Source organism: Fukomys damarensis, unplaced genomic scaffold (assembly GCF_012274545.1).
Source record: "Fukomys damarensis isolate Sample0158 unplaced genomic scaffold, DMR_v1.0_HiC HiC_scaffold_17, whole genome shotgun sequence".
NCBI lineage: Eukaryota > Metazoa > Chordata > Mammalia > Rodentia > Bathyergidae > Fukomys > Fukomys damarensis.
The window spans coordinates 72,569,797-72,595,009 of NW_022900929.1; the positions used below are offsets into that span (position 1 = coordinate 72,569,797).

A 25,213-nucleotide genomic window follows, 5' to 3' on the forward strand; every position below is an offset into this window, starting at 1 on the left:
CCCCAGACCTTCTTACTTTTTTATTTTGAGACAAGTTCTCACGAAGTTGCTCAGGCTGTGCTTGAACTTATGACTCTCCTTCCTCAGTCTCCCAGAGTTCTGCAGTCACAGGGTGCTCCTCTATGTCTGGGTTGCAGACTGATTTTACACAGGATGATTTATGTTTCAAAATCATCACTGATAATGATATGGTAATAGAAGCATACAAGAGCAAAACTGAGAAGTAAAACTGAGACTAGAATGCTTGAATTACAGTGGTTGGGTAGTGAAGTAGAAATGTGGAATATAGAAATCTGTTCCTGGGTATTTTGCTATAACAAGGAGCAGAATAGGAAGTATATGAACAGAAAAGGAGAATGGGCCCAACGAGCATTTTTACTTCTGTTTCTAAGAGAAAGCTATTAAAGTGTTATTTATATTAGTGATTGGCATGAACCTAAAGCTCATCACACATTTAACAGTATTTACACATCAAGTGCCACAAGCCTCTATACAGGATATCACAAGAATGTATCTATTCTAATCATTAGCAGCACAAACAGATTTTATATCCTGAGCAAAATCCTAAGAAAATAATAGTACCCCAATGGAGAAGCAACGTCCAAGAAAGTCAACTACATGTCAAAAAGCACTTAACCTTGCAAACTGTGCTGTGTAATGTGTTTAAAGCAGTCTCTCAACGCAATAGCTCTTAAAACTATTTCAGTGGTCTAGTACACTACAGCCCAGCTTTTCTCTACATGGAGAACTAAACCACAGCATACTATGTGACTGTAACTTGTATAACCCATTATGTACAGAATGGATTTTGAATATCCATACCATGTTAAGTAGTCTTCTAGTTAAAGACTGAGTAAAAGCATAAAAACATTATGACTTTAAAAGAAAAACACGTCTATAAATAATTACAAATAATGGCAAGCAAACAGAAATGCTACTGGATTAGTAAAGTCATAATTTATTTTTCTCGTGTGGTATTATGCTCCATAAAAGAACACTTATAAAAATTCCCCATATTTGTTCAATAAACTTCGGGATTATTTTCTATACATGTTGCTCCCTTCACGTTCCAATGTTGGCCCTAGACCATGTTCTAAATAAACATTTCCGCTTTTTATGAAATGGCAGACTTGGTGTTTCAAATATAACACTAGATAACCAAATGTGAAACACACACACACACACACACGCGCGCGCGCGCGCGCGCACACGAATACTCAGCCTATCACCTTCCCTGGAGGATCTGCCCAGCATCACCTGAGTGGACTCACTCATCAGCATGAGGAAGCCATTCAAGGAGAGACCATACTCAGAGCATGTCAGGAGGCTCTGATTTCAGTTGTCCTCCAAGTACAGCGCAGTGTGACTTTTTTTTATTGAGTATACTGTGCTTTAGTTTTAGATTTTCAGAAACAAATCTATCATAAATACAAGCTTTCTTAGAAAGACTAAGGAATAAAAAAAAAATCTACTATTATGAAGTCATTGTTTATTTTCTTTTTAGAGAGAGAAAAAAAGGGATTTCATAATTAAATTTGCAAATTTAGCCTGTTTAGTAATTCTTAGAAGCCAAGAGCTACTGAAATTACAGTTTAATAAACCTACCAAAGACTCCTCACATAAAAAAATTTCTCAGAAAAATGTATTAATTTTAACATTTTGTCACGATGTCCTGTGTCCCTCCCTCACTTAACAGATCCAATCACAGTGTTTATCTGACAGGCACCAAAGCTCCTATCATTAAAACTGCAAATTGCTAAAACATTAATGAAATCAATAAAGATCTCCCCTGACAGCACAAGAATGCGCCTTGACTTCCGGAGGTGGTTGTGTACTTATCTTACAAAGATCCCATCTGTGTATTCTAAGGAACAGAAGGCTTGGGGTTTCATCACTGGACTCTGAGTATACAAATACTGCTTGTTCTACAAAACAGCCCTGGGTATCACAGCATTCAGCCACTCCATAAGTCACAAAAGAAATCGTTTTTCCGAGCTTTGTGTTTGTAGAGAAAGTACGCCCCTTGCACAACTATAACTAGCTTGCCGTGGAGAAAATACGAGCACAGAGAAGGAGAGACACTACTGAAAACAGCCTATTTAGTCTTTTCCAAATAAGATCGCCGAATTCCTACTTAACTATTTCAATATGGACTTCTAAAAAATAAATTATTTGTTTTCAGTTAAAACTTTTTAATTGCTTAAAATTTCTAGAAAAACATTAAACAGAAGTTGATCAACTAATTTATTTTTCTTACAGTAACTGAAATTTTAAAAATAAGTAATTCTTAAATAGATTTGAGTTGCATATTTTAAGAGTATTCCTTTAGAAATGTAGAATTTGTTTAGCATTCTTACACTTCCATAAACCTGACGCAAAGTTTATACTGCACTAGAAAATCTTTTGCTAAGGTAATATTTCACAGAGAAACTTGCTTGGCACCTCTCTTATTTCTGACATATGTATTTTTGTATTCTGCTAATATTTTAATACTTTCTTTAGCTCCCTTTTGTTTCAGGATCTTCTTTAATCTCAAATGAAACAGTATGTTCAGGAGGTTAGCGGTCTTTAAGATGGTAAAGAGCATGACATACAATTCTAATGTATAACAAAGCTACTAAGCAACAGTGCCGAATGCTACTGCAAGCTAGCCATGCAAACTGAGCAGACAGGAAACCTCACAGGCCAGTGTCCTGTCTTCTGAAATAAGACTTTTAGAACACTCCCCAAACCATTTATCTATACCACCTAGTTAACTCATCTAATCAAATTTAGATTTTATTTCACAACTAGGCACATGAAAACAATTACTGCATAATTACAGCCAAGAGAGTCCAAGACACAACCAGATAATCCTGTGTTTTTTCTGTCCAACACTGTATTTCAAACTTATCAACACTCCTCAAAGCTCTGAGAATCCTCCTCAGTAGACAACCATAAATTCCAACAGAAGTCATCAGACTTGAACCATTTCACCTCTGCCAACCAAAACTACAAACCCTTGAATTTATACTGAGATAGGCATCCCGCCCTTTTGTTCTGATGAAAAAGTATCTTTTATCGTGTAAAACTAGTCTTTGCTGTGCTGCCCTTCCCTTCTTCTGGGAACCACACATTTCTTCCCTTACACTGGCTTTCTAGGTTTCTTACCTACTCCTGCTTTAAACAAACCCAACACAACTACTTTCCTAATTTCTATGACCAGTCGGACATTCGGCTTAGAGTACCAGCTTACACACCAACTGTCTTTGTCTCACATTTTCACCTAGGTGTCTCAGAGATATTGCAAACTTTCGTTTGCTTTTGGTACCGAGCTACACCCCTAAATCAGCAACCTCAAACTTAACGTTATCTAAAACTTAACATGTTTCCCTCCTCTGTTAAAATAGCACAAACCAGCAATTCAGTTGCTCGAGCCAGGAATCTAAGAGTCATGAATTCCTCTCTCTCTTTTTTTGCAGTAATGGGGATTGACCCCCAGGCCTTCACACTTAACTACATCCCCCACCCATTAAGACAAAAAAACTTTGGGGGGTAGAGGGTATTGAATTCAGGACCTTGTGCTTCCAAGGCAGGCAACGGAACCACTGAGCTAAATCCCCAGCCCCCTTTTTTAAAATTTTGAGACAGAGACTGGGAATTTAGCTCAGTGGTTCCGCCACCTTCCTTGCAAGTGCAAAGACCCAAGTTCAATCACTGGTACCAAAAAAGAAAAAAAAAAAAAAAATTGAGACAGGGTCTTACTAAGTTGCTTAAGTGCTCATGCTGAGCTTGAACTTTGCGATCCTCTTGCCTCAGCCTTCCAGAGTGCTAGGATTACAAACATGCACCGCCACAACCAGCTTCTTCCTCTCATTTATCAACAAGTCCTGCCAATTCTTCCAAAAGTCTTTCCTGGCACCATGCTATCTCAGACCACCAGCACCTCCTCACTGACTGCGGCAACAGCCTCCTGAATGGTTTCATTTCCATTCAGCACTTTCCGCAACACACACAGAGCAATCCAGTCACACTTTCATGTCATTCTCCTGCTGAAAATCCTTTTCAGCAGCTTTCCACCGCATTGTTTAAAAAATCTGAATGCTCTATTATGGTCTATGAAGCTCCACATAACATGGCCTGTCTAGTCCAGCTTTATCCTGTGCTACTCTTCCTCTGCTTGCTCCAACTAGATCAGCTTCATTTTAATTCTAAGAAAAGTAATTCTTTTCTGCCTTGGTGCCACTGTATGTGCTATTCCATTTCTACAATAGCTAATAACCTGATCTTTCAGATTTTTCCTTAAATTCCATATATAAAAGCCTTTCTTAAGACTCTACTGTGTTATCCAGCTTTCTGTTACTGTTACAAAACATCTGAGACACTGGGCTTGTAAGGTTTACTTTGGCTCAGGGTTCCAGAGTTTCAGGTCACTGTCACTTGGCCCACTGTCTCCAGGGCTGCGGTGGCACAGTTATCACTGTGGAGGTGTGGAGCAGAGAAAACTGCTCATGGCAGCCAGAAAGCAAAGAAAGAGGAGGTGGTGTGGCACCCCAATACCCCCTTTTATGAGACAGCCCAATTTTCTTCCATAGGCCTCACCTCCTAAAGGTTTCATCATTTCTCAACAGCACCCAGGCTGGGGACCAAGTCTTCGACACACAAATCTCTGAGAACACTTATCAAACCACAGCAGCTATCGAAAATGAGTCCCCGACGGCCGATGTCCTCCCATTACTGGGTTGTAGCGCAGTGTAACACCATCTGTCAAAATCTGTATTCCCTTCATTTGCTGCCTGGAATAGGGGATGTCTTTCTTCCCTGACAGATTATAAACCCATACAAGAAGACAGCAATCATGTCCACTTTGATCACTACTGTATTTTTACCACCTAGCCCAGGGTCTGACATGCAAAAACATTTGATGGAGTCAGGAGCCCTCATTTAAGAAATTTTAAAGATTCCCTTTTTTTTTTTTTTTTTTTGGTACCAGGGACCAAATTTGGGACCTTGCGCCTCAAAGCAGGTGGTGGAACCACTGAGCTAAATCCCCGGCCTTTCCCTCTTTATTCTTTTCCAAAAAAACTGTGTTTGTTACAGTGTTAAAAAAAATTGACATCACCAGAAGATAAATTCCATTCCCACAACTTAGAGTGTTACCAAAACTCAAGAGCTATGAGAAATGATTCAAAAATTCTGATGACTACCTGTCAAATATCTGGTAGATATCTTCAGTTGTAAAATGAAAAATTTGGCTTCTGACATATTACATAGTTGGGTCAATGCGTATTTAGAACACCTTCCTTTTTTTTTTTGAGACAAGTTCTCACTAGGTAGTTGAGACTGACCTGGAACTGTGTAGTCAAGGATGGTCTCTCTCGGAGATCCTCCTGCCTCAGCCTCCCGAGTGCTGGGATTACAGGTGTGCGCCACCACGCCCAGCTCTAGAACACCTTACTTTTAGATGGAGCTGTCTAGCTCTCTCTGACAGCTTGCTGCTGTATTTTTTTTCCTAATAGCCATTGTTTAAAAGCCCTTTCACAGACTTCCATTCCTCTTGCTTTCTTTCATCTGTTCATGTTTTTTAAAGCCATAACTGGAAAGTTTCTTGTGGATCAATTTTCCTGTCTATTCTTCATTTCTTCAATTTGCTTACCTCCCAGAATTCTCATTTCTACAACCTGCTCTTTTTGGCATCCACGCTGGAAATTACAAGTAATTCTCTTTTCTTTGTTCTATTTTCTGTTGTCCCTTCTCTATTGTAAATTTTTCTTTTTTAGCCATTGCTGGAGTTCTTTCTGTTCAGGGACAGACAGTATGTTGAGGTCCCGGGAGGTATTTTGGCAGACTGTCTCCCATGATGAGATTTCCACTTCCTTTGGTCTGATCTGAGGTGGCAACAGAGTATGGGTGAGTCTTGGGGTTGGGAGGTGGCTGAGGGATGTAAGCCAATCAGTGCTGTCCTGACGATGCCTGAGTATCAGTATTCTTTGCTGCAGGCACTTCTTTCCTGATACCACTGACAGATGGGCTGGGCGATCTGAGTAACAACTGCTGAGGTTCATTTTCTGAACTATTAGTATTACTGAAGGGGGACAAAAAACACTGGTTTCAGTGTTTAAATTCGGAAGCTCAAACTTTCTCTCTCCACCGATCTCTTCAGGTCCTGTTTTCTTTATAGCTTCCATCAGGGACAGGATTATTACTCTCTTGTCTGAAATCTCTGGAAATACATAACTGTAGTTTTCTAGACATACTATGTTCATTTTCAAGATAATTTGTGTAAGTATTATCTTCTGGTAGAGGAACTTGCAAATCAACTAATTTGTGCTTAAACATAAATTTTCACTCCCTTTTATCATTCGTGGATTCTTGGGTCTGTAGAATCTTGTTAGATTATATAATTTCCGCCACAATTTATCTCCTTCCTTCTCCTCTTCCTCCTTCAGATCTTTCTAGTTTGGATTCCTGAAGAGTCCTCACTATCTGAATCTGATATGGGGTCCAGAGACTGAATGAATACTTGGGGAAACCTCATCTTTCAAAGATCTGTCAGGATCAAAGCTGTCTGATGTGCTCTATTTTTGTTTCACTCTCTGTTAACGACTCATTAATATTCTTTTCCTTCTCATAAGATGTCTCTATTATGCTGGCATTACTTTCTTGTTCATTAATTAACCACTCGAGGTACTTTTTTTTGGTACCAGGGATTGAACTCAGGACCTTGTGCTTGCACAGCAGGTGGTAGCAGCACTGAGCTAAACCCCCGCCCATTGAGGTCCTTTTCAAAGTCATCTTCGTATTATCCACTTCACTATCTTTATTTTCATTCATTTCCCATTTGTTAAAAAAAAAAGTATATTCTGTGAGATGTGGTGGCTGGGGAAACTCTCCTCAGCTGTTCTTTCTTAGCTCTGACCAAGCGGCAAAGGAGACAGCAGCACCAGCAGCCGGGACCAAGCTGGCATGGCAATGCTGAGTCTACTTGTCCTGTCACTCAGACCTCCGTCCCAGTCTTTTTCCACCCAGCCCAGGGCCCCCTTCTATTCTACAAAAGCATTAATTCCTGTATGTTTATTTTTAAACTGTCAAGAAGAAAATATGATTTATTTGTTTGAAAGTTTCATTTTCAATTTTAGAATAAAACATTCTTCCATATTAACTACAAGAGTGGCAAATTCCCTACATGTGGCAAACAACTGAATCCTGTCTCACATCTTCTAAAAAGGATCAATTCCTTTGCTCAATATAGTACCTAGAGTACAAAATGACTATATTCTAAAAGTTGACTGACTTAGAATTCAGATTTGCCTAGAAGAAACATTATGAATAGTTAGGTTCTAAATCAGACTCTAAGTTACTCAACCCAAACAACCCCAGGTCTATTTTACTAGCAATACTACATAAGACTACAATCTTAAGGGTTTTATTAGAAAATGCAGTCAATGTTTCAACTTGAGGTACAAGAGAAGCCCCAGCAGTGGCATCTACAGACTGGAAGGCAACAACAAAAAAGGAATGTTGCCGGGCATGGTGGTGCATGCCTGTAATCCCAGCCCTCGGGAGGCTGAGGCAGAAGGATCACTGTGAGTTCGAGTTCGAGACCAGCCTGGGCTACAAAGTGAGTTCCAGGTCAATCTCAACTACATAGTGAGCCTGTGTCTTAAAAAAAAAAAAAAAAAAAAAAAAAAAAAAAAAAAGGAATGTTGCTGCTAAGCTGTGAGAGAGACAGGGGCTTCTTGCCACCTATGGGAGGCAGGGTAACCCAGTGGCTCATCACCTATCCACAAAGAAATTAAATGATGACTTACTCTTTCCCAGCTACAATTTGTTACTTAGGCCACGATTTCCTTCCTCTGCAAAGCTAATGACAACAGAAGAGTTTTAGCTTGCTTTCCTTCCCAATACCTGAAACATTTTTCAAGTCTTTTAATACTTCTAAGTGAGATTACATTGCCAATAATGTATAAAGACGGGGTCTCCAAATAAAATTAATGCTTAAATGCAGCTTTTAAATGATCTGTGATTTTATACCTAATATGTATTAAACTGTACAAGATATTACATTTTAATCCCTGCATTCAATCAAATAATCTCTTGTTTTTAAGGACTTCTTACCCAAACTCCTTAGATCTCTCTCCTCCAAGCTCATCTTTAATTACAGAGTTGAGAATCATGAGGCTTCCCACTCTCCCCTTGATTTTAGGATGTGCCCTCCTGGCTTTGTCTCTTCAGTTACTCAAAGCTTCAAAGAGCGAAAAAAGGAGGCAAATAGATGACAAGTGTTGCTCTTTAAAAAGACAACCAATATGGCCGGGCGTGGTGGCACACACCTGTAATCCCAGCACTTGGGAGGCTGAGACAGGAGGATTGCTGTGAGTTTGAGACCAGCCTGGGCTACATAGTGAGTTCCAGGTCAGTCTCAAGTATACAGTGAGACCCTGTCTCAAAAATACCAAAATAAATAAATACACAACCAATAAATAAATAAACATTTTCCAAGTGCCTATTATATGCCAGGCATCAAAGCCTGAGGCCATGGAATAGAAAAATTGGTAAGAATCCCCATCTTAGAAGCATGTACAGGGATGAGGAAGGAAGATAAGTACAATGAGCTAAAAAAGAACAAAATGTCACAGAGGCAATGAACTTTAAACACGAAAAATCAGACTAGGAAGACAAGGTGACATTTACCTGGGTCTTAAGAGATGTGGAAATTCAAACAAGCGCTGAAAACACTGTCCAATAGAGAATGGAAGTTCTCAATGAGATTGCTTTATGAATATTCATGATGAGACTGCAGAGATCCAATCAGAAAGAGCAGGCTGGCAGCTGGGACTTGACTGCAATACTCTGGGGAGCAGGGCCAGATGTAAAGCTAAAGCTAAAGAGAGTAAGCCAAAGGGAGGGACATGTCTAAGAAACACAGCTCTCAGTGATATTTACTGTAGCGAAAGAGGGAAGGTAAAGAGGGAAACCAAAAAGTTTCTGGCTTGATGATTAAATAAATTAAATAAAAAATGGTAACAGCACTAAAGTCTGTTTATTGAACGTTCACTATTGGTATGGCTTGTATCTAGATGTTCCCCCCAAAGCCTCGCGCAGTCAACGATGGAGCTTTTTGGAGGTGGCTGGATCTAGGGTGTGTGGGGCTGGGATCAAAGATGCCATGCTGGGATTCATTCATGGTGCAATGCTAGGATTAAGGGTGCTCCATCCTGGTGTGAGTGTTACGCACTCTAAGGGTAGGCACTCTGGACAAGATACACCAGACAGAAAGAGGGTCCCTGCTTGTTGCTTTGCTGCCTTCTGCCCACCATGAAGTGTTTCTGCTCTGCAGTGCCCCTCTGCTGTGCCACCCTGTCTTAGAGACAGGCGACTATGGACTGAAACTTCTACAAACTGTGAGCTATAGTAACCTTTCCTCCTTTAACTTTGGGTGTCAGGTATTTTGTCTCAGCAATGAGAAAATGTACCTAAGACAACAATGTACTAAGCACCTGATGTATATTCATTTAATTCTCACAAAAATGCTAAGAGGTAGATATTATAAGTGAGAAAAAGGACAGAGAAGTTATAAAACTTGGCCAAAGGTCATAAAGCTAGCATTAAGGAGTTAGGATTTGAATCCAGAGGTGTGACTTCAGAAGCGCCACTCAATACTCCATTAACCAAGATGAAGTTATTTGGAAGAGAAGCAAGCTGAATTTGAGGACAAAGACTAGTATTAAGATTATTTATATTTCATAGTAGAATCCTGATTACCCTGCACATTCCCAAAAGAAAACAAGTATTTAGGAGTGAGAAAGAAGGCAGATGGACTTCTTCAGGGAGGTACACAGACTGTTAAAGAAAGCCTGGCAAGTCCAGGTCTAATGCTTCACATCAGGGCTGTACTGCTTTCTTTCCCTCCTTAATCTGCCACCTGACTCACAGCCAAGTGACCCGACAGAGGAGAGGAGACTCTCATGGGGTAGAAGGCAAGGAGCTGCAGCTGGGCGTAGAATTCCAGGGAGAGGCCCAACATCACCCACTGCTACCGCAACTTCCTCACTTTATGCTTCACTACATCATGGGGATGCTGTGAGACCCGTGTAACTGAGGAACTGAAAAGGTCCTTAGAAATCAGTCCAATCTAAATTCTCCCCTTGGGGAAGGAAATGGGTCTAGTGAAATTAAGTAATTTGCCTGAGGCCCACAATTCCTCAGTGGCAGAGCTGAGACCAGAATCCAATTGTCACTAGTCAGTTGAACAGAGTTGGACAGCATGTAAAAAATGGGTTCGGGCTACATAATGCTCACCTGGCTCTGCTCCCAGCCCTGCTACACTGCCACTCCAGGAGGGAGGATATGCCAGAGCGGAGAGAAATGGTCACCCAAACCACTTCACTTCTCTACCTCCACACCATCCATGCACGGGAACGTCAAACAACACGTATGGGGGGTTCCATCCCCATCACACACGTAGCAAGTCCATCACCAAGAAACTAAGCAATGCAAAATATATTATAAGGAAGACAGAGTGTTACATCTGAAAATTAAAAACCAGATAGATCATAAATATTGCCATTCAACTGAGGGAGGGGCTTATCTTAGAAGGTCCTGCTTGCAACTAGCTAACTACGCATCCTCACCACTTTACTCCCAAACACAAAATGTGAAGGAACATCTTTATTACATAATGTCTGCAACTGTTTCACTAATGGAAACTACAGACCATAAAACTCAATGAATGCAAGTACTAATATGCAAAATTAAATTAACCTGAAAACTAAAGAATGTGAGCAATTACCAATGCAAAGAAGTAATTTGAAAAAAAATTCTAATGTAACCACTTTTTTTTCCCCCTTTTGAGACAGGGTCTCACTATGTTGTTGCCCAAGTTAGCCTTGAACTCCTGGGTTCAAGTGATCCTACTGCCTTGGCCTCCCAAGTAGCTGGGACTACAGACACATGCTGCTGTGCTTCGCTTATTGTAAACACTTTCGTTTTTATATTAGAAATTAGACATATATTAATATAAAATGAATATATGCTCTACTATCTAACAATAAAATACTTTCCAAGCCATTCCTCTCTTCCTTAAGATTGTTCATTAGTAATTATTATTCTAGAAACAAAGACCAGTACATTCCTAAATTAATATTACACTAGGACAACCCTCCTTTTCAGAACTAGTACTTATTCTAGAACAGAATTTTCTGAACAATGTAATCTACAAGAGCTGAAATTTTTACAATGTTTTTATTAGTATGTCAGAAATAAGTACATTCTTGATTTTCCACAGCAATGAAAAACAGGAAAAGAATGCATTAAAAAAACAATTATGTGTTACCTAATGTACTTCTGAACTCTTAGAATCTTATTCTCTTGCATGGAGTTATTAAATTGGGGGGGGGAGAAAAAAGAAAAACCACTGATCAGAAAGAAAGCAAGTATCTCTACTCCATGCAGCAAATTACAGGAAGACTGTACCAGGGCAATAAAATAGTAATCATATTATTCTAGTCTTTGTATCTCTGAAATTGAATATATTTCTCCAAGTTATATTTTACTTCTTCAGTTTTTCTTTCTATTCAATTTCTACAGTCTGCCTCTTAAGCAGCTGGTAATTTGTCCCTCTCCTTTTACACTGACTTAATTCCTTAATACCTCTAGCCCAGGTTACCAGAATCCATTTTAAAAATACTACCTTAGTTATCCCTTAAAATGCTAATTTAATTATTTTCTTCTCTAATCAAAACTTTTCTAAACCCCTCTGTTGTACATCTACAATGAGTCACACAAATCTTAAGAATCTGTCCCTCACACTGCCTGTGTCTAAGGGCTCTTGTCACCCCCAGATGCAGCTCATGCTCTGGCCTCTTCGTAGAACAACTCAGCGATTGGGTCTGCTCCAGGGATATGAAACTGACAAGACTATCCCCAAATCAGCCTAAATATCACCATCTCAGTTTTTACTCAGTTTTTTTCAGTATACTTTAGTACTATTAAGAGTGTCACATTTTGTTACAATTTATTTATGTAACTTCCCCACTAAGACTGACAGACTTCATCCAATTTTATTCATTCTGTATCTCAAAGGCAGAGCCTAAAGCCTGGGACAGAGAATTAAACCAATAAGTATCTGCCCGTAGAAAGGCAATATGTAATCTTAATAATCAATTGAAAAACTCCAATTGTTCCATGACAAGCTTCTGTCAAACATTAAAAACCCTTAATTCAGTTATAAATGTGGATATAAAAAATAGTAAAGCAAACATTTAGTGAACTGACTGTAATTTACAACATTAAAAACATTGAGAAGTGTTACATTTCTTGTTAAAAGCTTTTCAAGAGTAGTTTAAATAGTGCTTGCTTTCTCATCATGTAACTCATGATGTGGAACAAGCGTCTTTTATGCCTTGGCAAACTGTCATACTCTTTTCTAAATGTGGATCAACTTCCAACATTTTATTCTTTGCACTTTCAATGTCATAAACTATTTCCAAGAGCTTCTTGGATAAGGAGGAGTTTCCTGCTGGTGTCACTCTTCTGGGACATCTGCGTGCTTTCTGTCACCTCACCTTCCTCACTTAGGTCAATAAACTTGGCTTCACTAAATACCTCTGGCTGCGCATCTCAAGTCTCCTGAACGGCGAAGGCTTCTAAGTTCCCACAATGGGCTACTCGTACAACTGCACTTTGGATTTCACTTCCTGAACTGCACTCTATCACTTTGTTGTTTCTAGTGCACTTTTCTTTGTGGGTCAAATCCCTCTCTGAACTATCCATTTTTGTAAAATAGCACTTGAGTTTATCAGTGGGAGACAAGGAAGCAACACAAATACTGCTCTGAACTATGTAACAGATGTGCGAGGGCCAGTAACCAGACTCTGAAGTAAATGACACCAGTGGCCGCTGATCATGATGTGTGTCTGTAATGTGTAGTGAACTGTGAACTGAAAACTAGCAGCAAGGTTTGTACCTTATGCAATCAGTTATCCACAGATAAGGTATGGTGTTGATGACTGGTGCTCAGTTTCAGTGTGGTAACTGAAAAATGTGAATACTGACTTGCAGAGCACTGTTTCTAAAAGTCTGATTATGCTATCCTGCAAAAAGAAGTTTTTTAATCTGGAAGAAGCACAAAGTATTTCAAAATTTACATATGATTCAAGCTGCCAACACATTTTAATCAATACTCCATTCAGTAATAGCTTAAGAAAATTACTGCTTTACGTACGGCCTCAGTGGCTGATTGACAGGTCGTCTCAACACTGAGAACAGTTAGAAACTGCCCTGGACTGAATGGCATTCTTCTGCCTGAAGCCTCTGTCCCCCAGCGAGATGCTACCCGGAGGTAGGGAGGTGATCAGCTCACATGGCGGGGTTACAGCCCTCAGAAGACACAAGACAGAACTGGTGCTGCTTCCCATAAGAGGAAACACCCAGGCTGGCACCCAGACCTTGGACCTCTCAGCTTCCAGAACGGAGGAATAAATATTTACTGCTTAAGCCAGCCAAGCTATGACATTTGATAGGGTGGCCCGAGCAGACTAGAACCGAAAATAAGTTTCTAATAAAAAGTGACAGTTGTTAACTTTCCTCACGTAGCTAATTGAAAAGCTGGGAATTTACTCTTCAAACAAAATGAAAAGATCATCTAAGTTTATAAATAGCTTTTTGGAGTTAGAAATACAAAATACATCTATTAATTTCAACAAATTGCATAATACAACAACATACACTGAAAGTTGCTAGAAAGCTTTCTCAGGTCACAGGAACCATGCATGCCATGTCAGAGTGCTGGCTCATCAATTACTCATTTCCAGAGGGTGGCTAACTTTCTAGCCAATCCTGAAGGCTTACTGCTAGTGTGGTGCAACCTGGCTTAGAAGACAGGTCTCGGAAATGTAAATGTCTGACCAGTTCTGAGAGTGACATCGAGGCTAAATTCACCAATTATGTTTTTTGTTTGTTTGTTTGTTTTTTGAGACAGGGTCTCACTATGTAGTTGAGACTGACCTGGAACTCACTATGTAGCCCAGGCTGGTCATGAACTCACAGCGATCCTCCTGCCCCAGCCTCCTGAGTGCTAGGATTACAGGTATGTGCCACCATGTCCGGCAAATACACCAATTAGTATTCAACTCATGCAAGTACTAACACAATTTGTCTTTTAAAGGGCATTAAATGCACTAACGTCTATAGTTCAAAAAAGGAGTAGTTTCATAAGAATATTTTATTGGTTTTCACATTTTAAATTTCTTAGACCATATTAACAAATTCTAATAAAAGTCATTTACCTCCAGAAATCCCTTCTTATATACTCTAAGGTAAGTATATTATCCCAGTTTTACTTATAAGAAAATTAAGTCACACAGAGGTTTAAGGAACTTGGCATAAAGTCACAAAGCTTCTATATTGGGAAGCCAGTATTCAAACCTAGACAGTCTGGCTTTTTAGCAAAGATATTCAGGACTTCAGAATTGATAAAAATAAGAAAATCTTTTAAAATGATTTTGACAAAAGGTAAACATCATTAGAATACTTAAAATTACAATTCAAATTATAGTATTTAAAGATACTAATTTTGAAGAATAAATTTATTAGGCTCTTAATAGTCATTCTATACTAACTACCAAAGATTCTGTTAATTCTTTTAATACCATATTTGGTCAATACATTAACTACAAGAACTAATTAATTGAGCTCAAATTGAGATTAAGGGAAAGATTTAGCTCAGTGGTGCTGTGCCTGCCTGGCAAGCTCAAAATCCTGAGTTCAATCCCCATACCGTTAAAAAAAAAGAAAGATAGATAAAACTGAGATTAAATAATCTCACTTGAGATTACTAACACTTGTCCAAGGTCACACACAACACACCCATGTCTTAGACTAAGTTCTTAATTACTAAGAATGTTCACCTTTGAAAGGAGGCATTTGTCTAAGACACTAAATTTATAGAAACTCTTTATGTTAGAGCAGTTTATTTTTAATTTTATATAGAATGAAGCATCGGGCTGGGGATTTTGCTCAGTGGTTCCACCACCTGCCTCGTAAGTGCAAGGACCGGAGTTCAATCCCTGGTACCAAAAAAAATAAAAAAATAAAAATAAAAAAACAATGCTTGGGATCATACACAGGGCCTCATGCATGCTAAGCAATACTTCGCTGCTGAGCTATACCCCTACATCCCTACCGCTTAGTTCTTTGTAATATTACTATCAGTGATACAAGGTAGCACAAAAAAGTTGTTATACATTTCTAGGATGGTAGAGAGCAAATGAGTACTATTGAGCTTACCTCTATTTTTTTTTTATTTTTATTTTTTTTGGTACCAGGGATTGAACTCGGGTCCTTGCACTTGCAAGACAGGCCACCGAACCGCTGAGCTAAATTCCCAGCCCTTCAGCTTACTTTATAAAAGACAAGCTATTACAAAATACTATTACTTAACCATTAAGATAATCCCATAATTCAGGCACTACTAGGGCTGGAGATGTGGCTCAGAGGTACAGCCTTTGCCTAGAGTATGTGAGCCTGTAAGGTCAACCTTGGAAAGAGGAAACAAAGGCACCATTATTATCCTCAGCTTAGAGATGCACAGGCAGGGAGTAGGTCACACGGCTACTATAAGGTAAAGTCAGGAGTTGGACATGGGTGGTCTGTCTCTCACAGGCCATGTTCCATAATGAGAGAATTCAATCACATCAACAAAAGCTACCACTGCCTTGCATACAATTTTTAAAACTGATATACAATCATTTGCGTTTTCAAGTTATTTTTCTTTTCTTTTTTTTTTTTTTGGATCAAACTTGGGTCCTTGCGCTTGCGAAGCAGGCAGCAGAATCACCTAGCCCTTTCAAGTTATTTTTAATTTCAAAGGTTATGAAACTCTTAAATCTGAAACTGGGAATGATATTAAGGAACAGTAAGTTGGGAAGCACTGATTCAATAGACAACCTCATCGCTAATGAATAACGCCGGCACTTTATGGGTGTTTTATTCATATTTCTGAGTGTCCCATTAAGAAAAAGATATCAAAAACATCATTACACTGATGCTTTAAAATTACAATTGATCTTTAAAATTCCCAATGTTTTTTTAAGTTACAGTGTGCATAAAAATAAGATAAAGAGCCATGGTTCACTACAAAGTCTAAAAGCAGGTGTCACCTCTTGTGGGCTGAGGGGACCAGCTCTACAACCTTGAAAAGTATGCAAGGTCATCCAAGGGTAACCAATGCTGGCTGCTTCTCAGGAATCTCATTAGCAGACCAGTGTTCAACCTGAATGGTGAAAGGAAATACAAATGGAAACCTCACATTTTAATTATTTTCTGCTTCTTTCATAAACACTAATTCATGCAGAAGCAGAATTACTGAGGCTAAGAGAAAATATCAGAAGGTAACATTTTAAATGAACTGGGTTGTTTGTTTGTTTGTTTGTTTTTTGTGGTACTGGGGATTGAACTCAAGGTCTCCCTACTAATCCAGATCTCATTTCCAGGGTCTTGCTGAATTGTTCAGGCCAAGCCTGAATATGCGATTCTCCTCCCTTAGCCTCTTGGTGTTTTAAAATATTGTATGTACTGTATAACTCTAGGCAAGCTACTATGAATATGTATACTATTCTCAAGGATGACCAGGATTTAGAAACTTTTTAGTCCATAATAATATTGTTGTATCATTTTTATTTTTTTGTATATTGTTTTTGACAAATTCTAGCTTAGAAAATGAGCATAGCTGAAGAACAATCTTAAAAGAATCCTATTGAACAAAGGGATGGGAAAAATAAAAAAAAACCTCACACATACACATCACCTAACAAGTGGTGCTGAGCAGGATTTGAATCCAGACTTTCTAATTCTACAGTCTTAAATCCAGAGGTTTTGCTTTATTAAAAGACTGTAAGTCTATTTTAAGACTGAATTTTTAAAACTCCAAGTTTTACAGTGGATGAATAACTGGACCTTTATAAATTAAAAGCTTACGTTAAAATTGTAATTGCTTTAAATTAAGCAAGATATGATCATTTAAATTGGTATAATGCAATTGTTTTTTTTCTGATATCATAGTAACTATTCTACCTCATTCTTCCTTTTAAAACATAAAGATAAACTAAATAACTTAAAGGATAAAATCTTTTCAATCCTATTTAGGTAGACTTCTTACATATGAAAAAAAAATTTTTTAAGCTCAATCCAGAAAAGAACAACACTAATGAACTAGACGTGATCAAAACTAAAAGCATCTATTCTTTGAAGATACTGTTTGCAAAAAGACAAGTCGCAGACAGGAAGGGAGTATCTGCAAAGCACAGAACAAGTGACTTGTATCCAGACTACAGAGAGAACTCTTAAAACTCAACAGGAAAACACATTTGTTTTAAAAGGCAAAAGAGTTGAAGACATCTTACCAAAGAAATTATACAATGGCATATAAACATATGGAAAGCTTGCTAGCATCACTAGGTACCAGAGAAATGCAAATTCAAATCACAACAAAAAGATCACAACTACTAATACTACTGGGTTACTACCAGAACGACTAAAATTAAAACAAAAAGTAACAACAACAGTGAGTGCTGGGAAGGACTCAACTAACTGGAACAACTCTACTTCTATACACTGCTGACGGGAACACAAGATGATGTGGTAACTCTGGAAAAATCGAGGCGTTTCTTAAAGGCTTTTAAGTACATATGTACTTTGGGTCCTACTCAGCAATCCCACTCCTAGGTAGTTATCCAAGAGAAATGAAAATATCTGTTCCCATAAATGTTAACGGCAGCCTTTTTCATCGGCTTCCCAAACTGGAAAGAGCCCAGATGTCTTTCACGTACTGAATAGATAAAACTGTGGTACACAGGCATTTATTGGAATGCTCCTCAGCAATGAAAACTATTAATGTCCAAAAAACATGTGAATGATGCTAAAGAGTATTACGCTAAGTGAAAGAAACCAGATTCAAAGAGCTACATGCTGTGTCCACTTCTAGGACATTTCAGAAAGGCAGAAGACTATCAGTGGTTTTTAGGAGCTGGGGTGGAGATGGGATGATTACGAAGGAAGGAAGCTCTCTGGGGTGCTGTAAATTTTCTTTTCTGGGGGTAGTACTAGGGACTGAGAAAGTTCTACATCTTGACTGTAGTAGTTTTACATGACTGAATTTAAAAGTCAGAATACTACACCAGGAAGGTTGAGCTTTACTATATGCAAATTTGATCTCAATAAGCATGACCTTAAGAATAAAAATTAGGCAATAATTGTGCCAACAGTTTGCTAACAATGAATTACAATGGATATGAATTTGTAACCACAAATAACAAGTAGAATACCATGTCTCTTAATTTAAAAAAATACTTGTTAAGTTCACCCTGGGCATATATACTATTTTTTTTCCTTTTTCTTCCAGTACCGGGGATCTAACTCAGGACCTTGTACTTGTGAGGTGGGTGTGGCACAACTGAGCTAAATCACTGGCCCTGTACTATTTTTTCTTAATGTACCACAGCATGAACATTAATTTTATTTCTCCAAGATAGTTATTAAATATGAACACTGCATAATTCCATTTTTCTCCTGAAGTTACCTTCAAAATAGGCCCAATGTTTTCATGTGTCAAGAAATAATTTAATATTCTTGGGATATATGAATAAAAAACAGTGCTCATTAAATATATTAAGTAGAGAATTAATTTAGTGCTGATACTTTCACGATTATTTCAAACCCCCATTTACTGGTCCACTGCATTTCAGAAGTCTCATGAAAACCACAGTTAAATAGCTCTTTGTTACGTTACAGAGGCAGGTGTGTGTTTAAAGTGGAGAAAAGGATTGAATGGTAGCTATTTTTCTCGTTGTTTATGGGAAGAACACGAAGCAGTGCCAAATTAAGCTCCTTCTGAGGCGTTCAATTCCTTAGTAGTAAAGCTAGAACTTACTAAATATTTGACATTACATTTTAACCTGCTACTTTTTTCCCCTTTTCTTTGTCCACTATACTCATAGACAATAACATTTAGGAAATAATCACTCATTTGTATAGCACTAATAGTTTGCATAAAGCACTTGAATATGTATTACCTCATTTAATAATTCTCACCAAAACCTATGGGAACTTTCTTCCATTTTATAGAAGCCAAAACTCACTCAGGTTGTACATGGCGACGTGCATACCTGTAATCTCAACTGCTCTGGAGGCTAAGGCAGGAGGACTGTAATTTGAGGCCAGCAGGAACAACATAGTGAAACCATCTCAAAATAAAATTTTAGAAATGCTGGAGATGTAGCTCACTGGTAGAGTCCTTGCCTGGCTCGTTTAAGACTCTCTGTTCAATCCTCAGAACCATAAAATGCAAAACACCACCAACAAAACAAAAACCTACTCAGAAGGTTGGACACAGGACCACAGGTGAATTCAGATCTTGTGGCAAACTAGAAAACAGTTTACTAATCTGCTATCCATCAGTACCTGAGACAGTCTGGGGAAGCTGAAATGACAGGAAATGTCTTTAAAATACAAATGGCAAGGTGAGGTGCTATAGCCCTCACCTATGGGAACACTGAGGTGGGGAAAACTGTAAAGATAAACCATTTGGAAGGGAGTCTCTAAAATTATTCTTAAAGGAGGGGCTTAGGATGTAACTCAGTGGCAAAACATTTGCTTAGCATGCGGGAAAGGTCTTGTGTGGATCTCCAGCACTGTAAAAATATATAAACATACAAATGTATGTATGTATATATATTAAGTGAAATTTACTGATAAAAACTGTACTTAAAATAGCAAAACAATATCTGAAAAGGCAAGCTCAGGTCCGGGAGTAGTGGTGCACGCCTGTAATGCCAGCACTCGGGAGGCTGAGGCAGGAGGATTGCTGTGAGTTCGAGGCCAGCCTGGGTTACATAGTGAGTTCCAGGTCAGTCTCAAGTACATAGTGAGACCCTGTTTCAAAAAAAAGAAAAAAGACAAGCTCAGGATTTTTTATATAAGGGAGCTAAGATGTTTGAAAACACCGTGTTAATATTAACAATCTGCTTATTATATACTCTTTGTGGACATATCTAATAAGATATGTGTGCATATCTAATAAGATTAAGAATCCAATTTTGTGAAGACTAAGTACAATGAAATACAGTATGCAAAAAAAAAAAAGACAGGATTGGGACAACTGGCAAAATCTTAATATAGATGCATAATTGGTGATAGTACTGAATCAATGTTAAATATCCTGAATTTGATAACTGTACCGCCTGGCTTTTAGGTAATGGGTATTTAAAGTATTTAAGCATGAAAGGCTATAATGTCTACAATTCATTTAATCAGCTCCAATGTATGTCTGTGTTAAGAGAAACCAAATATCAAAGTATCAAAGTGATCTAGGTAAAGATTTACAGTGCTCAGTGAATTATTCTTGAACTTAGAATTTTCAAGTCTTAAAAAAAGGTTAAAGATAAAAGATAAAGCATTGAAGTACTTTTCTGGAAAATTTTCTATTTCAAAACTTTAAAATATTTTTCCTCAAAAGCTATTACTATATTTCTAACAAAATGTACTATAATTGAATAAAAACAAATTCTTTTTAATATCCCACTAAAATGAGTTAATACTAGTTAGAATCAAACAATACTTTCTATTTTTAAAAATTGGATATCAAACATGGCAGGAAAAAAAGGGCAACAGATACCAAATAATATATGCCAGAAATCGTGCATACTTCATTAGGTGCTTAAGGATTTTAGTAAAATTTATGTACTGTCCTCTAAATTTTTCTAAGAAACAAAATTCATTATTCAGTTTCCATGGACCTTTTACAATATCTGAAACATGAAAAAACTTGCCACCAGATTAACTAAGACTCAATTCACTTCCGTGTGATTTCACCATTGTTTCTTCTACCTCACTCCCACATATCTTAAAGATTTTCTTGTCTTAATATATATTTCTCATCATGAAGGCAGTGAGGTCACGGTATGCAGACATCTTACTTTCCTTAATTCAACCTATAAGCGCTGCAGGTGGAAATCAGAGGATTTCCACAGCACAGACACTATTCAAGGGAGTAAGCACACACCTTCCCCAGGGAGTACCAAGCTAAGACATGGGAAGGGAGCTGTCCAATTACCATGCTTCTCTCTCCCGTGTGCTTGCTGCCAAGCTCTGATCCCAGTGTTTATAAAGTACTTTTTGTGTGACAAAGCCTCTAAAGTAAGCCAACCTGTAAACCTGGTGCTTAACTAAGAAGTTTATTTTTGGAGTTCCTGGAAAAAACTAGCTATTTCACACTGTTGTGAGATGCTACATATGTATACCATATTTAATCACTTTAAGGCATTCGCAATAATTAATACTAAAATCTATTTCTTTTTAAAGTCACAAGTACCAACTTCACAACCTAACTCTAACATGCAACTACAACATATTTGCATTTTACTTAAATATTATGTACGAAAATGACACTCTTTAAAGCAGGGATGTCTTCTTTCTAAAGCCACATTCATTAACACAATTCTGAGATTTTCAAAGGCAACTCCATACATTTCTTTTCAGTTACTTCAGTTTCCTAACCGTATTACCCCCCTCTGTATTATCTGACCCAGTCTAACCCAACTTCCACCTTCTTTATAAAATCAGAGCCAGAAGAAATTCAGAAGTCACAAGTCAATTTCTTCTTCAAGCTCATAAAGCTGATGGCTGGAGACTTCCATTCAGTGAGCTCCATATTATTATAAAATCCCCACTCTCCACTTACAACAAATTTTTATAGAAAGGCAGAAATTTATTTGTACACAGAAGTTTAAAAAAAAACAATTTTTGTAAACTGGTATGAAAATTCAGTGAACAAATCCAGAGTATTAAGCTAAGCATGTCTGTGGTATTTAGAATCCTCAGTGCTGAGCTCTGTCTGAATCCCACTGAGAGCAGAACTGCTTTCTTTAATATTTCTCAACAACTTCTGGAGGAATCCCATAAAATTGGGCCTCTTGTTTACAAAATTTATACAATTAATTTATTATCTGATGACTTATTTTCATAATCCATATCCCTGATGTTTTATATCTGAACATTTTCTTAAACACACACTGCATCAAATAAATTAAACTCACTAGACAAGTCAGGAGTGGTGGCACACATCTGTAACTCAGCTACGTGGAAGGGTGAATCGGAGCATTACAAGTTCAAGGCCAGTATCTCAACATGACCCTGTCTCACAGTAAAATAAAAAAAAAGTTGGGGGCTGGGGATTTAGCTCAGTGGTGCCACAGCCTGCCTTGCAAGTGCAATGTCCTGAGTTCAATCCCTGGTACTGCAAAAACAGAACAAACCCCTACCAGAAAAAAACCCACACCCCCTTCAGGGTTCAGGGTATATGTCTGAAATTTGTTTTTAATAATGGCGGGGGGTCACAGTAAAATGTAAAGCTTCTATTCCAAGTTTTCAATTAAAAAAAAAATTAGATGAAATAATTTTCCATTCACAGGATGAGGTATGAACACTGAAAGAATTAGTGTGAAGATTATTTGTCTAGCATCAGTGTAGACTGTGTCACAGACATAATAAAGTTTCAGTCATACAAGATATAATTCCTGGGCCGGAGATTTAGCTTAGTGGCACTGCACCTGCCTGCCAAGCACAAGGTCCTGAGTTCAATCCCTGGTACCGAAGAAAAAAAAAAGATATTAATTCCCTAGAGTCCACTTTTCATGGCATATACTATTTCATTTAAAAGATGAATACAGAACAGCTAATATGTTTTACAGTGAATGTTTTTAAAAAATAAAACCTCTTAAATCCTTGAATTAAAGTCAAATCTAAGAATCATGTTTTAATGACCTTACCTGAAATGCAAATGTGCTTTATAAAATTCAAGATACAAAGATTTTCATTGATACATTCTAAGGAACCATGATATCTTTTGACTTGCTTAATTAAAACCTTCCAGTATGCGATTCCAGTTTGTGTTATAACCTATTTCACCTTTGAGAATCAAAGGAAGGCAAAGCAGACTCTTTCCAGAAACTCCCATACGTGTTCAAAATCTGAACATGACGCTAAAGGGAAGGGTCATCCTGACACCTATCACCTTTGGAGAAATGACTACTACCCCTAAATAACAGAACAGAATACTTCGGTATTCAAATATCCTCCACTGAGACTGAGAAGATGATCAGGCGGTGGTCTGGGCCCTGAAGATACGATGAACGCTGCTTCACAACCACAGTGGCCTGATACCGCTGTCATGCTCCGTAATCCTGAGACACTAGACCCTGTGCCACCTACCATGATCTCCATCTCTTACTCAGACTCCCCAAGCCACTTTGATCTACTTCAGCCACTGCTCACAAGCAGCCATCACTTTGCCCTCCAATACCTTCAAGTGACACAGCTCTGGGCTTCACAGGACAGACCATTCCAGCTTTAAGCAAACCTGAAAAACTGCAAAAAAAAAGTCTTCTAATTTGACTGCCTGGCTTGCAGGTGTTTTCAATGCTGCCCTGCAGAAGTTCTCCAGCAATTACTTGTCAATAGATAAATTAGCTTACCAAAGTGCCTAATCCTAAAAATCAGAAGCAAAGATCATTTAGCTCTATACTTTTACCAAAGAGGAAAGTCAGATTTATTGTGAAAAGCACTTTTTACATGAAACTTTAAAAACATGGTTTCATATTCCTTCAGTTAAAAAAAAAATGGAAGATTTCCATACGCACACCAACTCCTACACCTTGTCAGGCTTACATTTTAAATTTTTTTATGCAGAAAATGATCAGCATTAAAAGATAAAGATTGCAGGCACTTAAAATCAACGCCATCTGCAAAGTCTATTCTCTATTTCTACTTATGACTGTGATTCTGTAATAAGTACTTATAATCAGTGTGACATAAATATAGCAGAAATCATTATTTATTCATTAGCTAAAGCTAGGCTTTCAAGAACTGTAAGTTGTTTCAGTCACCTTCAACAGCTTCTTTTTTGCAACACAAAAAATATCTCCTATTGAAATTAGTGCATTAATAGTCTATCACAGGTAAGCTAGTCTACAATAAAAATGCTTGATTTCTTTTAAAACAAAGGAAATACAAACAACTGTATGTAATCTTTTCATTCGTAATCCCAAATCAAAGAGGACAAAAAGGCTCATAAATATGCAAACAGTAACTGATTTATTTGAATCAGATAAAAGCTGTTAACCAACAGTTAACTGGTTAAACCAGCAAAATCTGATTTCTCAAGGGTTACCTAAGTAGGCTCTTTCTTTCCTGGGCTGTCTCGCGGAGCCAGACAATGCACAGTCCTAAGGAGGAATCTATGCTGTAAGGAGCTTCCCTCTGGTCCTTCAATAATTAAATTTCCTGCAGGGCTACAAAGCAGGTCCACCTAACTGCTTTCTGTCTAATTTTGCAAACTTAGCAAACTGGTATTTCAGTAAGTTTACATCGTAAATATACAATACTCCCTTGGTAAGAAATACATTTCCTGATATATAACTGCTTCTTTACTTTTTCACAGTGGCTTGAAGAGTAACTGTTTAATCAAAAAAGGTGGGGGGAGACAAGACCACATGTTACCTTATCAAACTGCGTTATACACAGAAGCTACTCTAAAGCTCTGGAAGGCAGTCCTGCCAGCGTTTATCTTATGATACAATCATCTATCTCATCTATGTAGTTAATTTTCCCAACTGAAAATACTTTCATCACCAACAAAATGAGTGCAAAATTTCTCATACTGTACACCGCAAGACTACCCCATTATTTAAAACGGAGTCAAAACCAATCCAGTATGTATCAACCAAGCAAAGGTTGTCAACCTGGAATTATTTTAATCAAGTCTGCTTTTTCAACACAAAGTTCTTTCACTGCGTTGGGTTCTTATAAAACAACGCTCAAGTAGCTTCCTCTGGACCAGGACTACAGATACCAAGTTTGTCAAACCTGCCCCACCCCTTGAAAGAGCGGATGCCTGGAACCCTTTACCGCGCTCCCTCAAGTAGTAAGTGCGGCTACGGCAAATTCAGGCTGACGCCAGGAGCGGCACATTTTCCACTACGATTTTCTTAAGTAGGCTGTGCATTACCCTCAGCAACAAACGTCACCAGGGTTCAGGAGCGACGAAGGGAAGAAAGGAGTAGGCAGAGAACCCGTAAGATCGCCCGCCCAACTCTCGCCTGCACACTTCTCCCGCTACTTTCAACATGAAGTCGGCAAATGCAAAGAACTTAGGAGCCCCCCGCCTGCCACGGCCACGCAG

The 25,213-nt window shown here is 38.2% G+C and overlaps 1 protein-coding gene across 5 annotated transcripts in view; it reads right to left on the minus strand.

Moving 5' to 3' along the window:
* The window catches only part of Fermt2 (fermitin family member 2), a 70,884-nt gene that overhangs the window by 45,317 nt on the left and 354 nt on the right, over window positions 1-25,213 (minus strand). The window contains exon 1 of one of the 5 annotated variants that reach the window (XM_010632549.1): window positions 23,336-23,395. The exons of the other annotated variants lie outside the window; for them this stretch is intronic. Coding sequence (XP_010630851.1) covers window positions 23,336-23,375 — 40 coding nt within the window. The 5' untranslated portion in view covers window positions 23,376-23,395. Of the gene's footprint in view, window positions 1-23,335; window positions 23,396-25,213 lie in introns of those variants that run through there. 5 annotated transcript variants of the gene reach the window in all.